Source organism: Ylistrum balloti, unplaced genomic scaffold (assembly GCF_031769215.1).
Source record: "Ylistrum balloti isolate Yb309-2 unplaced genomic scaffold, AGI_CSIRO_Ybal_v1 Utg370000, whole genome shotgun sequence".
NCBI classification, from domain to species: Eukaryota; Metazoa; Mollusca; class Bivalvia; order Pectinida; family Pectinidae; genus Ylistrum; species Ylistrum balloti.
This window is the reverse complement of record NW_026782078.1, coordinates 1,424,357-1,438,406: the sequence shown is the minus strand read 5'-3', so window position 1 is coordinate 1,438,406 and position 14,050 is coordinate 1,424,357. Positions and strand designations below refer to the sequence as shown.

General features: G+C 35.4%; 1 protein-coding gene across 1 annotated transcript; it reads left to right on the top strand.

The window, feature by feature from the left end:
• Positions 1-735: 735 nt before the first annotated feature.
• Positions 736-8,414, top strand: LOC132548087 (uncharacterized). Its single transcript, XM_060211910.1, has 4 exons — positions 736-948; positions 1,221-1,350; positions 4,590-5,636; positions 6,997-8,414. Exons 1-4 carry the CDS (start codon positions 736-738, stop codon positions 8,412-8,414), a joined length of 2,808 nt encoding a protein of 935 aa, XP_060067893.1.
• The last annotated feature ends 5,636 nt before the right edge of the window (positions 8,415-14,050 follow it).

Genomic DNA, 14,050 nt, shown 5'->3' with positions numbered 1-14,050 from the left:
CACAAGTCTTGCAGAGAGTTTGCAACTTAAACATCTTTTCCTGAGGGTTGAGGTCACCCAATGTTGCCAACAAGGGGGCTATTGATTATTTTTCTTGTACCCTGCTGGCCTTATTAGTTACTTGTATGTGTTTTTGTTGTCCCAATGCTTTGCATCCTAGATGTGATGTGATTGATGATGTGAATTAAATCATTTGCTTGACATCAGTGAATTGTTACTGTGACATGGTATCTTTGTCCTGATAGGAAAATCATCCATCTCAACCCTAGAGATGAGACAAAGGATTCTCACAATGGTAAAAAGTGTGGATTTACCTGTCCAGGGTAGGAGAATTTCATGTTTCATCCTGGACAGATATATCCATACTTCAGGTGATTCAGGATTTCCTTGTCTAACCATAGGGTTGAGACAGGAGGATTCCCCATTTTAACGAAAGTTATGACATCACATTAACAATGCAAAGCTTTGAGTTATTAAAACATACATAAGAAGGTCAAAAGGTTAAGTGAATCAATCATTCAATTCCTGGTTGGTGTGATAGCTATTGGGTTACCTCAGCCATCGAAGAACGATTATGAAGTTTCAAGCACTTGGATATCTTCTTGTTTGCCTACTTAATATTCTTCTCCTTCGGGATGAGATCCCTCCATCACACCAAACATGAGTAATTTTATTGATTCTCATTAAAACTTTGGAGTAAATTTTAATGTTATGTGTTTGTAATTGCTAGACAACATGGAGAAGTGTGATTACGCTGGATTCCTGGATGTGCCGGAGGGGGCACCTGTCGTGGTCAATGGGGGCATTCTGATAAACACAGACGTACCCAATCCCTGTAGTATTGTTTTCCGTGCCACCAACCCTGAGCATATCCTCACTATTGACCTAACAGTACTTAATCTCATTGACTGTACCATCACACTTAACTTCATTTACAGCACCGAAATAGTAAGTATTAATTCATGGTGGACAGGACATAGTATCTCATATATATGTTTTTGATGATTGTATACACATCATTGCATTTCTTATTTAGGAGAATTGTCCATATAGAATAACCATGTTTATGCAAATCTCACAATACTATGTTCGGAGAGTGAAATTCCACCAAATAGAAATAATATTATAAAGAGAGATGAGTAAAAAGTGAGTTAGCAGTGAATTATTCATTGATGTAAGAATATAGCAGCTGGAAGTAAATGTTTTTTTTTGTGTTGCAGAAGACATTTCGGTGCGGTACAAAGAACCCTGGACAAATATACACAAACACACGTCAGGTGACGGTGAACTTTCTTCGAGGAGATAATTTCTCCTCGTACAAGTTTCAGTTCCTCCTTACAAGCACAAAACGTAAGTGACAGAGTGTTGTAATCCTATTTTCTCTGGAAAGTCTTTTTCAATTTTCTTCTCTTAGTTTATTCCATTCCAAACAAAAATAGTTGTATTTATTGTAGAGTCACACTAACATACAATTTTAATCTTAGCTGCCTTTGTTGTCTGTCAGCATATTGTAATAGTTTAGATTCTGCAGAGACACTGGTACTGTCCTAAGGTACTGAAACACCTTGTAAGCTTTTGTTGTTGTATTCCACTTACAAAAAAGTTATTGAACTCATAATAAGCAATCATTATACAAGATTTACTTTTTGAAATGAGCAAAATCACACTGAAAAGTGTTTTTTATACAGACTGTATTTATCCAGCAATAAGCTCACGTCTGGTAATAAGCCCATGTCTGGTAATAAGCCCACTCTAATGTACTGCAGAGTGCTCTTCTGTAACATTTTAACCAATGTCATATCATTTCCTTTATAAGGTCCACCCCTAGCTTTGAGTAATTAAGAAATAATGGCTTAATTTCTTTATCTCCCTGGGCTTTTTGCAAAACAGATACAATTAATATGTTATGGTAAGAATATGTTGTTTTATTAGATAATTTTATAGCTCCACACCTGTACTGATGTGATGTTTACATATTTTTTTCCTTCAACTGTTGTACCAGGACCACATGGATGTAGGTGACCTCTGACCTTCTTGTTGTGGTTATTCTTAGTTTAAATCTCAGTTTTACTTCAGTTTATTTACGTTTTGTTTAGTTTGTTTCACTTGATATTATCCTTCATATATTTATGTATTTTACCTGCAATAAGCCCACGCTCATTATTAAGCACATCCCGTTATTTCAATTGTTGTCCTTTCTATCTATGTACCATGTAGTTGTGATCTATATTTTAATGATTCCAGAGTCTTTTAAATTTACGAAAAAATATTAAACTTTAAAATTGTAGCATCTTATTAAAGTACAGATAATCATTATACAGTATGTTATGAAGATCTGATGGTGACCTGTAAAGGGTCTCATTAAGATGACCTACATGTTTACAATACAACAGGACTTCCTCTGCCAATCAAAACTCATCTCTCATATGCCTTTTTAGCTGTGTTGCAAATGGAAGGAAAGAGATGAATTGATGAATCAACCAGTTGAAGCAGTGTTGAAGATATAAAGTCTGATTTCATTTCCTTCAGATTTAGTTACGATAATGAAAATATATAGTCTGATTTCATTTCCTTCAGATTTAGTTACGATAATGAAAATATATAGTCTGATTTCATTTCCTTCAGTGGTAGTTACGATAATGAAAATATAAAGTCTGATTTCATTTCCTTCAGATTTAGTTACGATAATGAAAATATAAAGTCTGATTTCATTTCCTTCAGATTTAGTTACGATAATGAAAATATATAGTCTGATTTCATTTCCTTCAGATTTAGTTACGATAATGAAAATATAAAGTCTGATTTCATTTCCTTCAGAGTTAGTTACGATAATGAATATATAGTCTGATTTCATTTCCTTCAGATTTAGTTACGATAATGAAAATATATAGTCTGATTTCATTTCCTTCAGATTTAGTTACGATAATGAAAATATATAGTCTGATTTCATTTCCTTCAGAGGTAGTTACGATAATGAAAATATAAAGTCTGATTTCATTTCCTTCAGAGGTAGTTACGATAATGAAGATATAAAGTCTGATTTCATTTCCTTCAGATTTAGTTACGATAATGAAAATATATAGTCTGATTTCATTTCCTTCAAAGGTAGTTACGATAATGAAAATATATAGTCTGATGTCATTTCCTTCAGAGGTAGTTACGATAATGAAAATATAAAGTCTGATTTCATTTCCTTCAGATTTAGTTACGATAATGAAAATATATAGTCTGATTTCATTTCCTTCAGATTTAGTTACGATAATGAAAATATAAAGTCTGATTTCATTTCCTTCAGATTTAGTTACGATAATGAAAATATAAAGTCTGATTTCATTTCCTTTAGAGGTAGTTACGATAATGAAAATATATAGTCTGATTTCATTTCCTTTAGAGGTAGTTATGATAATGAAAATATAAAGTCTGATTTCATTTCCTTTAGAGGTAGTTACGATAATGAAAATATATAGTCTGATTTCATTTCCTTCAGATTTAGTTACGATAATGAAAATATAAAGTCTGATTTCATTTCCTTCAGATTTAGTTACGATAATGAAAAATGAGAATGCAGATAAAGCATTATCCAATGAAAACACTTATTTTTTGGTGGAAGGCAGCTTAAAATGGATGTAGTCATCTTGGCATGGTGGAGATTCCGGACACTTTTCTCATATGTGTTTGATATTTACCAACCATGGTTAGAGCCGAGAGAAATGAGCACTTTGATTGGTTGGTCATCTGGAGATCAGTCAGGTCTTCATAATGTAGTGTATGATGATGATCAATATTGTTATCAAATTGAACTTATAAATATTTTGACAAATATCAGAATAAATTGGTTGATGTTTTTATACAATTGATTAACCTAATCAAAGATTTGATGCCAAAATTTTATATTGAGGGGATAACATAGTGCCTTTCAATCCTCTAGAATTGAAGTGAAAAATGAACAACTTTATAGTACTTCTGTATAGAGAATGCATGTGCTTTTGTCTTGTGTTGCACATTTTTACATGATTTTAACTCTTGTCCAATAACCTTACCTGAACAAGATAAGAATTCATCAAATGAATTACTTTGGATCCTAAGGCTTTTCTTTATGTAGCTTGTAGGTGTATGGTGATGATGTTTTCTTTCGTTCTTTTTTGTCTTTTTTTTTGTTCTTTCGCTTTTTCCCCTTAAGAATTTTGGAATATCTTTCGATGTCAATAAGTATGGAAGAATATTTTGGAAATGTCCAATCCCACAATTAATTTTTATCTAGGATTTAAAGTCTAGAAATTATTAGATAAATCAGTGGCATTAAATCTGTTTGTTGGAATTTGAGTGCTTTATTTGTCCTAAATTTAGAAATAATGTTTGAACTTCCATTTATGAAATCAGTACTTGTGATTGAATAGATAAGCTTTGAAAATGTCCTCTGTCATATGCAGCTTAAGAAAATAAGATGTATGCTTGTCTTTTGTTTTACTAGAAGTTTTTCTTAAGTTGATGGAATCATTGAGCTGCAGGTGTAGTACATTGAAAATGATTGAAAAATAACTCCATTGATTTGATGCCTTTTTGCTGACTTTTATATTGATATTTTACAGCCATCCCAGTTTTGCCAGGAGACAATGCTAACCCATCAGAAGTAGGGTTGATAGTGGGGATAGTAGCAGGTGTCTTCTGTTTGCTCCTCTTTATTGCTATCTTGGCTGTGTGTTGCCATCGCCGTGCACAGAAGGCTAAAATTCTATACAAGGCCAATCAAGCAAAGCAGCCTTTGGATCAGCAGGGGAGACAATCTACTAGTGTAGGATTTACAAATAATGCTGTACAAAATGGCTACACACATGAGGCATCTCCGAGAGCTAAAACCAAACTTTTGTCAGAGACAGAAGGCTCCAGCAGCCCAAGTTCCCGTCCTAAAACTCTGAACTTCCACTCCAGTACTAAGTCTGAGGAAAATCAAAGTGAACACAGTAAACAGCCGAATATTGACTTTCAGGACGATGATGATATGTATGATAAGACTGAAGATATGAAAAGACCTCCAAAATCTCCATTTTTATCAGCTTTATCATCTAACGCAAAATTCAAAGCGTCAAACGCATATAATAACAGAGATGCAGAGGAGAGGGCTAAGAGAATTTCCTCTTCCTCGTCTTTAGGGTCATCAGGTGTATCACGAGACTCTCCACCTCCACTTCCAGTTGTTCCTGTGTCCAAATCCCCGACCAATAAGAGGAGGAATCATGCTAGTATCCGTAGAGCTTATAGAACTGCATCTTCTTCTGAGGAAGAGTTTAATCAAATAGCTAAAGCAAGTGCTAACAGAGACGACAGCGGCCCCTCGTCTGCTGAGACAGCCGCAAGTAGGGATGATCAGAGACCAAACACTAAGCATTCCCTGAAACCTGACAAAAGCAAGAAAAAGGGAAACAAAAAAGACATGAAACTGGAGGAATATGAACCCACATCTGGAAATTTCCAGAAAAATACCGCAAGGGCCAGTAAAAGAGCACAGAAATCTCCACGGCTCGGTAACCGTGGTGACGGGTTTGGTCATCGGAGGAGAAAGAGTGAAGGCAGGAGTGATGGAGAAGACTCAAGGCCAGGAACGCCTAACAGCATGTATGACTTGGAATCACTACCTCGTAAGTTGAATTCCCTACCTTGTAAGTCAGTTGCTATTAACCTTTTGAATAAGGCTGATTAATATCAACTATAGTCTGTTATCTTCTGATACAAGTCAGTAGTAGTTATCCTTGTAGACAATGCTGACTGGTTTGAAAATTTTTCTATGACACATGTAATTCTGAGGCCACTGTCATCAGTAATGAAATGTAGTTTGTTCTAATTCTTGAAGAATATCATAGATTTTTACTTTACTTCAACTAAAAATACATTCATATGTATATAGTTGGGCATATAATAGGACAGTGGAAAAGATATGTGTGACTACCTCTGTAGATATTATCCCACATGACTACCTCTGTAAATGTTATCCCACATGACTACCTCTGTAGATGTTATCCCACATGACTACCTCTGTAGATGTTATCCCACATGACTACCTCTGTAGATGTTATCCCACATGACTACCTCTGTAAATGTTATCCCACATGACTACCTCTGTAAATGTTATCCCACATGACTACCTCTGTAGATGTTATCCCACATGACTACCTCTGTAGATGTTATCCCACATGACTACCTCTGTAGATGTTATCCCACATGACTACCTCTGTAGATGTTATCCCACATGACTACCTCTGTAGATGTTATCCCACATGACTACCTCTGTAGATGTTATCCCACATGACTACCTCTGTAGATGTTATCCCACATGACTACCTCTGTAGATGTTATCCCACATGACTACCTCTGTAGATGTTATCCCACATGGCTACCTCTGTAGATGTTATCCCACATGACTACCTCTGTAGATGTTATCCCACATGACTACCTCTGTAGATGTTATCCCACACGACTACCTCTGTAGATGTTATCCCACACGACTACCTCTGTAGATGTTATCCCACACGACTACCTCTGTAGATGTTATCCCACACGACTACCTCTGTAGATGTTATCCCACACGACTACCTCTGTAGATGTTATCCCACACGACTACCTCTGTAGATGTTATCCCACACGACTACCTCTGTAGATGTTATCCCACACGACTACCTCTGTAGATGTTATCCCACACGACTACCTCTGTAGATGTTATCCCACACGACTACCTCTGTAGATGTTATCCCACACGACTACCTCTGTAGATGTTATCCCACACGACTACCTCTGTAGATGTTATCCCACATGGCTACCTCTGTAGATATTATCCCACATGACTACCTCTGTAGATGTTATCCCACATGACTACCTCTGTAGATGTTATCCCACATGACTACCTCTGTAGATGTTATCCCACATGACTACCTCTGTAGATGTTATCCCACATGACTACCTCTGACAGTACGATATTAATGGTGACTTTTGTTCATTTTTCAGCTCTTACACGGTCATCATCCCGTCAGTCTCTCTACGCTTCACGTTCGTCACTGTATCGACGTAGAGGCAGAAAAGGTTCCTTCACCGAGTCTGTTGCATCAACGTATGTCCACGATGATATGGAAATAGGACGTCACTCTCGTTCCTACTCACAGGCCTATGATGATGATGATGAAACAGATGGTTACGAGCAACCAATCAGTCGTCGTGATAAGGAGAGAATGTTCCGTTCAATGGGTGAACTTGGGAGAGATACAAAAGAAAGATCGACGCAGACGCTGCGTGAAACTGCCACACAGACTGGACTTGAACAGTCGGTTATCATGCAGCCAAAACGTGTGGTGAAGAAAAAGAGACGATCAAAGTCAATGTCGGCTGTTGGGACACAGACTACAAAGGGAGTGAAGAAGACAGAGACAGAAACAGAGAGCAGTGTGGAAAAACCCAAACCTAAACCTAAACCCAAACCTAGGAAGTCAACAAACTCAGTAAGTACTGTCGCTGCAGCGGAAGACTCTGATAGTGGTAAAAAGAAGAAAAAGAAAAAACGAGCCAAATCCCGTGAAGATTTGTCCCATGCTGATAAAGCTGTCCCACGAGAAGAGAAGCAAGTACCAGCCCCACAGGTACCAGGTCAACCTTACCTCCAATACAACATGCCCCCAGGAACAATGCCTCCCCAGATGGTTCCTGGTGGGTATCCTGGGGCAGCACAAGGTATGCCAGTTCAGGCCTATCCTGCTGGTTACCCTAATGCCACAGCTCCATACAGTGTCAATCCGCAGACTGGCTACATGATGCAACCTCAGGCAGGACAACCAATCCCAGGACAACCAATCCCAGGACAACCACTCCCAGGACAGCCAATACACCACCCAGTGCAACAAGTCCCACAGCAAGGACATGTTCCAATGCAACCAGCTCACATTCCCGGCAAACCCCGTAAGTCCAACTGGGATACGTTATGCGCGATGACAGATGGTGACCATCAGCAGAAACAGGCTGCTATGACAGAGACAGGCTCTATAGCTAGTTCAGTATTCACTTACAATCTTCCCTCACATGTAGGCCACCCTGGTATTCCGGTTGTTCAAGGTCAACCACAACAGCAGCCTGGAGCTGTGAATCAGGCTTACTCCAACATGGCCTTTCCTGCCGCAATGGCAGCTGTGCCACAGACAGAGACAATGCAGCGTGTGCCACCATCCTACATGGATGCAATTAATATGGACAGCATGTCTGGTCCTCCGTCATCAGGACCTTATTCCAATGGCCATCAGTCAGGGTCTCTTTCAGGAAGCGATACTGCTGCGCCAGTCATCGTCCATAATGACACAACTAACCTCCTGCCCAAGAAATCGTCATGGGAGGTTCTGAAGGAAATCACAGACAATCAAAAGAACGAAAGTGTGGTCTGATGATTGTTTCCATGGTAACTCATTAAGTGTCATCATTTGTACATAGTTATATGTATGATATAGTTGTTTTTATGTTCCAAACTAGAGAGTAAGTTATATGTATATATTAGAGAGTAAAAAGGTGATTGAGGAAAGCTTTGCTCAAGCTGTGTGTACAATGTTTGGTAGGGGGATTGCTTATGACCAATGAAGGCTTTAAGTGCGCAGCTTGTGACTTGCTCCGTGCTATCAGTCATCAGTTCAGTTTGTGATTCTTCAGACCATCAGTTAATTTTGTAATGTTTAAGCCCTTCAGGACATCAGCATTTCTTGCAAGAAAGTTACTTAAATGGTCCCAGAGATTAACTAGAATCTTTGTAATTTTATGAAGTACTTTTATCCAACATTCATCTCTTTTATTCTGCAATTTCAATCTTGTTTTCTCTGGAATTTCAATCTCGTTTTTTCTGCAATGCCAATCTTGTTTTTTTTTTGTTTTTTATCTATATATTTGTGAAAAAATGAATTCAGTTTATAGCTTAAGCAGTGTACATTTCATAATACGATGAAAGTTAAGACATTGTATCAGTTTTAGGATATACACATTAATAAAAATCAAAGTCATTAACTTTTCTATACATTCCTGATGATTACACATTTCTTGTTTTTTCAAAACCCGGTCTTGAAAATCATCTGTTTTCTCTGTGCTGGATGATTTCTCTGAATACCTAAACAAATCACTTTTCAGTGATAGCAAATAAGTGAAAATGGCATTTTGTAACATTCAGCCAGTAATGTAATAATGCCCATATATGGTCATCCTGCCAGTAGTGAGATAATGGGATATGTTTAATCCCTATATTTTGTACCAGTACTGATGTATTATATTGGTGATTATGTTACAATAAATGTCAACCTTTTAAAAAGTGCCTGACAGTTCTGTCATTCATGATGTCTTTATGAAACATGCTAAACAAATAAGCTTGAATTGGTAATTTTATTCCAAAATGAAGATTTAAATTATTAATATATAATGTAATTTCAAAACAGTTTTAAAATCATGAATTTTTTTATGAAAAAAGGGAGTGTTGTGGCATTGTGTTCATAAAAAATGTTGTTTTTTTTTATAGAAATAATTGTTGTTGATAAATGTGGAGTACTTGTTTCCAATCCATGTTGTGTTTCTAGGGCAGCATTTCTATAATACCTCCTTATAGTGAAGGTTTGTGTGTTAAGCCTTTATACTAACTTCTAGCTTGGTCTTAAATCCTGAATCTTCATTGATAACAATTTACTGTTATACTTTAAACAAATGTCATGGTTTCTTGGAACCCTAGGAAACATTTGAGACATATTTAACAAGACAGTGGTCTTGACACTTTATGATAGCTTAGGTACAACCTTATTACAGAGCACTTCAGTGTCTATATAATATTACCACAGTGAAATATGATTTTACAAGGTGGGAAATCAAATAAATTTACGGTTGGTGAAATGTTCAATTTTTAAAGTAAATAATGATAAAGAAATTGATGTGATGTGTAATTTGTTTTACATTCTAGTGCCATAGATTAATGCTGATTATGGTAAATTCTAATTGAAAAGTGATGAAAAAAATTAATAGATGCCAAATACAGCTCTGTTATTGAAAAAGCTTTAAAAATTAATATTGAATTATGATTCCTTAATATATATCATTTTTGAAGGTGACAGTTTCTAAAATGTTTCCAGATGTTCATTTTTTTGTCACCATATGTTTGAAAAACATTTGAGATATTTGCAAATGAAATATGCATTAGTAGCAATATGGTTATACAAGCTGGTGTGATAGACTTGAGTATAACTTAATGTGAAATCACCTTTACACCTGTATATCTAGGTGTTTTTGTTAGGGTAAGGTGTTCACAATTTCAACTGATATGTAGCTGTAAAAATCATTTATATTATTTAGACATTTTTTTTGTATTAATAAAAAAAAAACAATGCCAGCTATCTTTTAGATATTTAAATTTTGATATTTTTTTCAAGTGAAATCGTAATTACAGTATATTAATAGTGAAAGACCATTTTATTGTTTTTAAATTTTTTATTTCTGTTTCATAGTATACATACACATTTTAACAATAAGGTCTCATTTATTGTGACAAGGTCTTATTTTGTATATTTACAATGTAACATGGCCATGTTTTGTATATTTACAATGTGACAAGGTCCTGTTTTGTATATTTACAATGTGACAAGGTCCTGTTTTGTGTATATACAATGTGACAGGGTCATGTTTTGTGTATATACAATGTGACAGGGCCTTGTTTTGTATGTTTACAATGTGACAAGGTCCTGTTTTGTATATTTACAATGTGACAAGGTCCTGTTTTGTGTATATACAATGTGACAGGGTCATGTTTTGTGTATATACAATGTGACAGGGCCTTGTTTTGTATGTTTACAATGTGGCAAGGTCTTGTTTTGTATATTTACAAGGTGACAAGGTCTTGTTTTGTGTATATTCAATGTGACAGGGCCTTGTTTTGTATGTTTACAATGTGACAAGGTCTTGTTTTGTGTATATTCAATGTGACAAGGTCCTGTTTTGTATATTTACAATGTGGCAAGGTCCTGTTTTGTATATTTACAATGTGACATGGTCCTGTTTTGTATATTTACAATGTGACAAGGTCCTGTTTTGTATATTTACAATGTGACAAAGTCTTGTTTTATAAAATGCATTCATCAATAATTTATAGAAGTGATCTGGTTACATAATGAACAACAATTTTAGCGGTCAATGATTGACTGGAAAATGATTCTGATAGAAAACAAAGATATCTTCTAATTTGTATTGTGCACTCAGGAAGCTCTATCAAGGGAGACAACTCAACACAATCTGATTCATTTGGTATACTATATCACATTCTGGTATTGTGGCAGTGAATGGTGCAACAATTGTCTAGTGTGTAAGATACTGGGGAAATACTTGTAGATAGATGTTCTTGTGTGAGGCCAAAATAGAGTGTTGTTTCAATGTTCTGTACTCCCTGTTAGTATACATAGTAGAGGGACTGGTATATATAGTCATCCACTCTTTAGGTTTGTTGTATTTAATTGATACTATATTTATGTGTAGTACTTGTAAGTCAGCTCATATTCTCTCCAAATAAATGTAACGGTATAAAACTAGCAGGGTTCAGGTGAATACTAAGCATCAAAACCATCAGTTCTTCAGGAATCACTTCTTTATCTCCACATTTATTTTTGTTTATGTGTGACATTTGGGTTTTGTTCCACTGGTATACAGAAAATGTCCACATTGCATGTGTGTTTTGTAGTCAATTCAGACAATGCAATATTGTTTCTCACCTGTGCCTGTGTATAATAAGGTTTTTTCCCAATGTATCCAATTGGTATTTAAATAATGGCTCATCATGAAAATATCCTTGGGATTTCATTGCAATTTTTAATTAGTTTTACCAATTTATGTTGAATGGTCATCTGTCATTTAATTCTTAAACAAGTTTAGCAGGGATTTTTTTCTGTGTCAGTGGTTTAAATGTTTTCTGTATCTACAAACTTATGTTATGTTCTCCATTAAAGTTCAACACGGTCATTCTTTGATGATTAAGTAAGAAGTTTATAATCATCACTTATATTCTGTTTACTTTCTGTGTCAATTCATTACATGTAGGTCATTGTGACCTGTATTTTATGTATTGTGTTAATACATCACATGTAGGTCGTTGTGACCTGTATTTGATGTAGTATGTCAGTACACCACGTGTAGGTTACTGTGATTTATATTCCATATATTCTGTCAATATATAACATGTAGGTTACTGCTCTGTCCCTACATCACACGTAGGTTACTGTGACCTATATTTTATGTACTTTATCAATATATGGCATGTAGGTCACTGTGACCTATATTTTATGTACTTTATCAATATATGGCATGTAGGTCACTGTGACCTGTATTTTCTCTTCCTTGGCTTTGCTAATATAATGCATTTAACTCATTTTTCCATGAGGGAAATGCGAGGGAAATGCAAGGGAAATGTGTATTTTAATTGACTTATATAGGTACTCTAAACACCCCTCATTGTTTATGGTTCCTATTTATTGTCTATCATTGTCATATTTTTATACTTTCGTCTTGCCATTATAAACATATTAATCTCCATTTTAATATTTTGTTTTAAACATTGATCAAAGTCACTATAATTAACTAAAGGTAATTAGCAATGGATATAAAGTTAATTTTCTCTATTTCATTCCTAGAAATCAGAAACAACCAGGTATACTACCCAGGTAGCTAACATATATACTTATATGTCTATATCAAGCAAGAAAAAGCCTATAATTTCAGAGAGTTCAGGTATCAGATCCAGTTTTAGATATATTTACAATTAATTTTCAGGCATAAAAATAGAAAATTTGTGAATGTGACTAGTCTTTTTTTTTTAATATAAACAAACAGTCGTGTGATAATTTACATCATCCTTACAATCTCATCACATGGTCTGCATGTAGTCAATCTACTTTTAATTACCAGCAAATATTATAATCCTAGAAAATTTACTTACATTGTTGTCATAATTATCATTTGACTGCAAAGTCTTGTTCATCATCTGCACCACAAATTTTGTAAATAAAGATTAAATCTCTTAAGTACAATCTGTTCAGTGTTTTTATTGTTAATTGCATATTTATTGTTTCATACATTAACATTCTTCAATGCTTTTCAAACTGGTCTACACAATGTTATATTTGGGCCAGCAGGACTCAATTGATGAAACCGGACTCTCAGTTGAAAAGTTGGAACTTGTAAAATAGTTCCATTAGATTTGCATTTTAAGATTATAGAACAGTTGTCACTTTCTCAAACCTGACAGGTTACTTCCATAACTGATGTATATAGATGTACAGTAGGAGAGTTGATAACAGTTGTCACCTTCTCAAACCTGACAGGTTACTTCAATAACTGATGTATATAGATGTACAGTTGGAGAGTTGATAACAGTTGTCACCTTCTCAAACCTGACAAGTTACTTCAATAACTGATGGAGATAGATCTACAGTAGGAGAGTTGATAACAGTTGTCACCTTCTCAAACCTGACAGGTTACTTCAATAACTGATGTATATAGATGTACAGTAGGAGAGTTGATAACAGTTGTCACCTTCTCAAACCTGACAGGTTACTTCAATAACTGATGTATATAGATGTACAGTAGGAGAGTTGATAACAGTTGTCACCTTCTCAAACCTGACAGGTTACTTCAATAACTGATGTATATAGATGTACAGTAGGAGAGAAGATAACAGTTGTCACCTTCTCAAACCTGACAGGTTACTTCAATAACTGATGTATATAGATGTACAGTAGGAGAGTTGATAACAGTTGTCACCTTCTCAAACCTGACAGGTTACTTCAATAACTGATGTATATAGATGACAGTAGGAGAGTTGATAACAGTTGTCACAGTAGGATATAGAGTTGATAACAGTTGTCACCTTCTCAAACCTGACAGGTTACTTCAATAACTGATGTATATAGATGTACAGTAGGAGAGTTGATAACAGTTGTCACCTTCTCAAACCTGACAGGTTACTTCAATAACTGATGTATATAGATGTACAGGGAGAGTTGATAACAGTTGTCAC

Excerpts from the sequence above, each read along its gene's own strand:
- LOC132548087 (XM_060211910.1), top strand. The coding sequence starts at position 736 with ATGGAGAAGTGTGATTACGCTGGATTCCTGGATGTGCCGGAGGGGGCA. Across the intron at positions 949-1,220 it reads TCATTTACAGCACCGAAATA|AAGACATTTCGGTGCGGTAC; the intron begins GTAAGTATTAAT and ends TTTGTGTTGCAG. Across the intron at positions 5,637-6,996 it reads TGACTTGGAATCACTACCTC|CTCTTACACGGTCATCATCC; the intron begins GTAAGTTGAATT and ends TTCATTTTTCAG.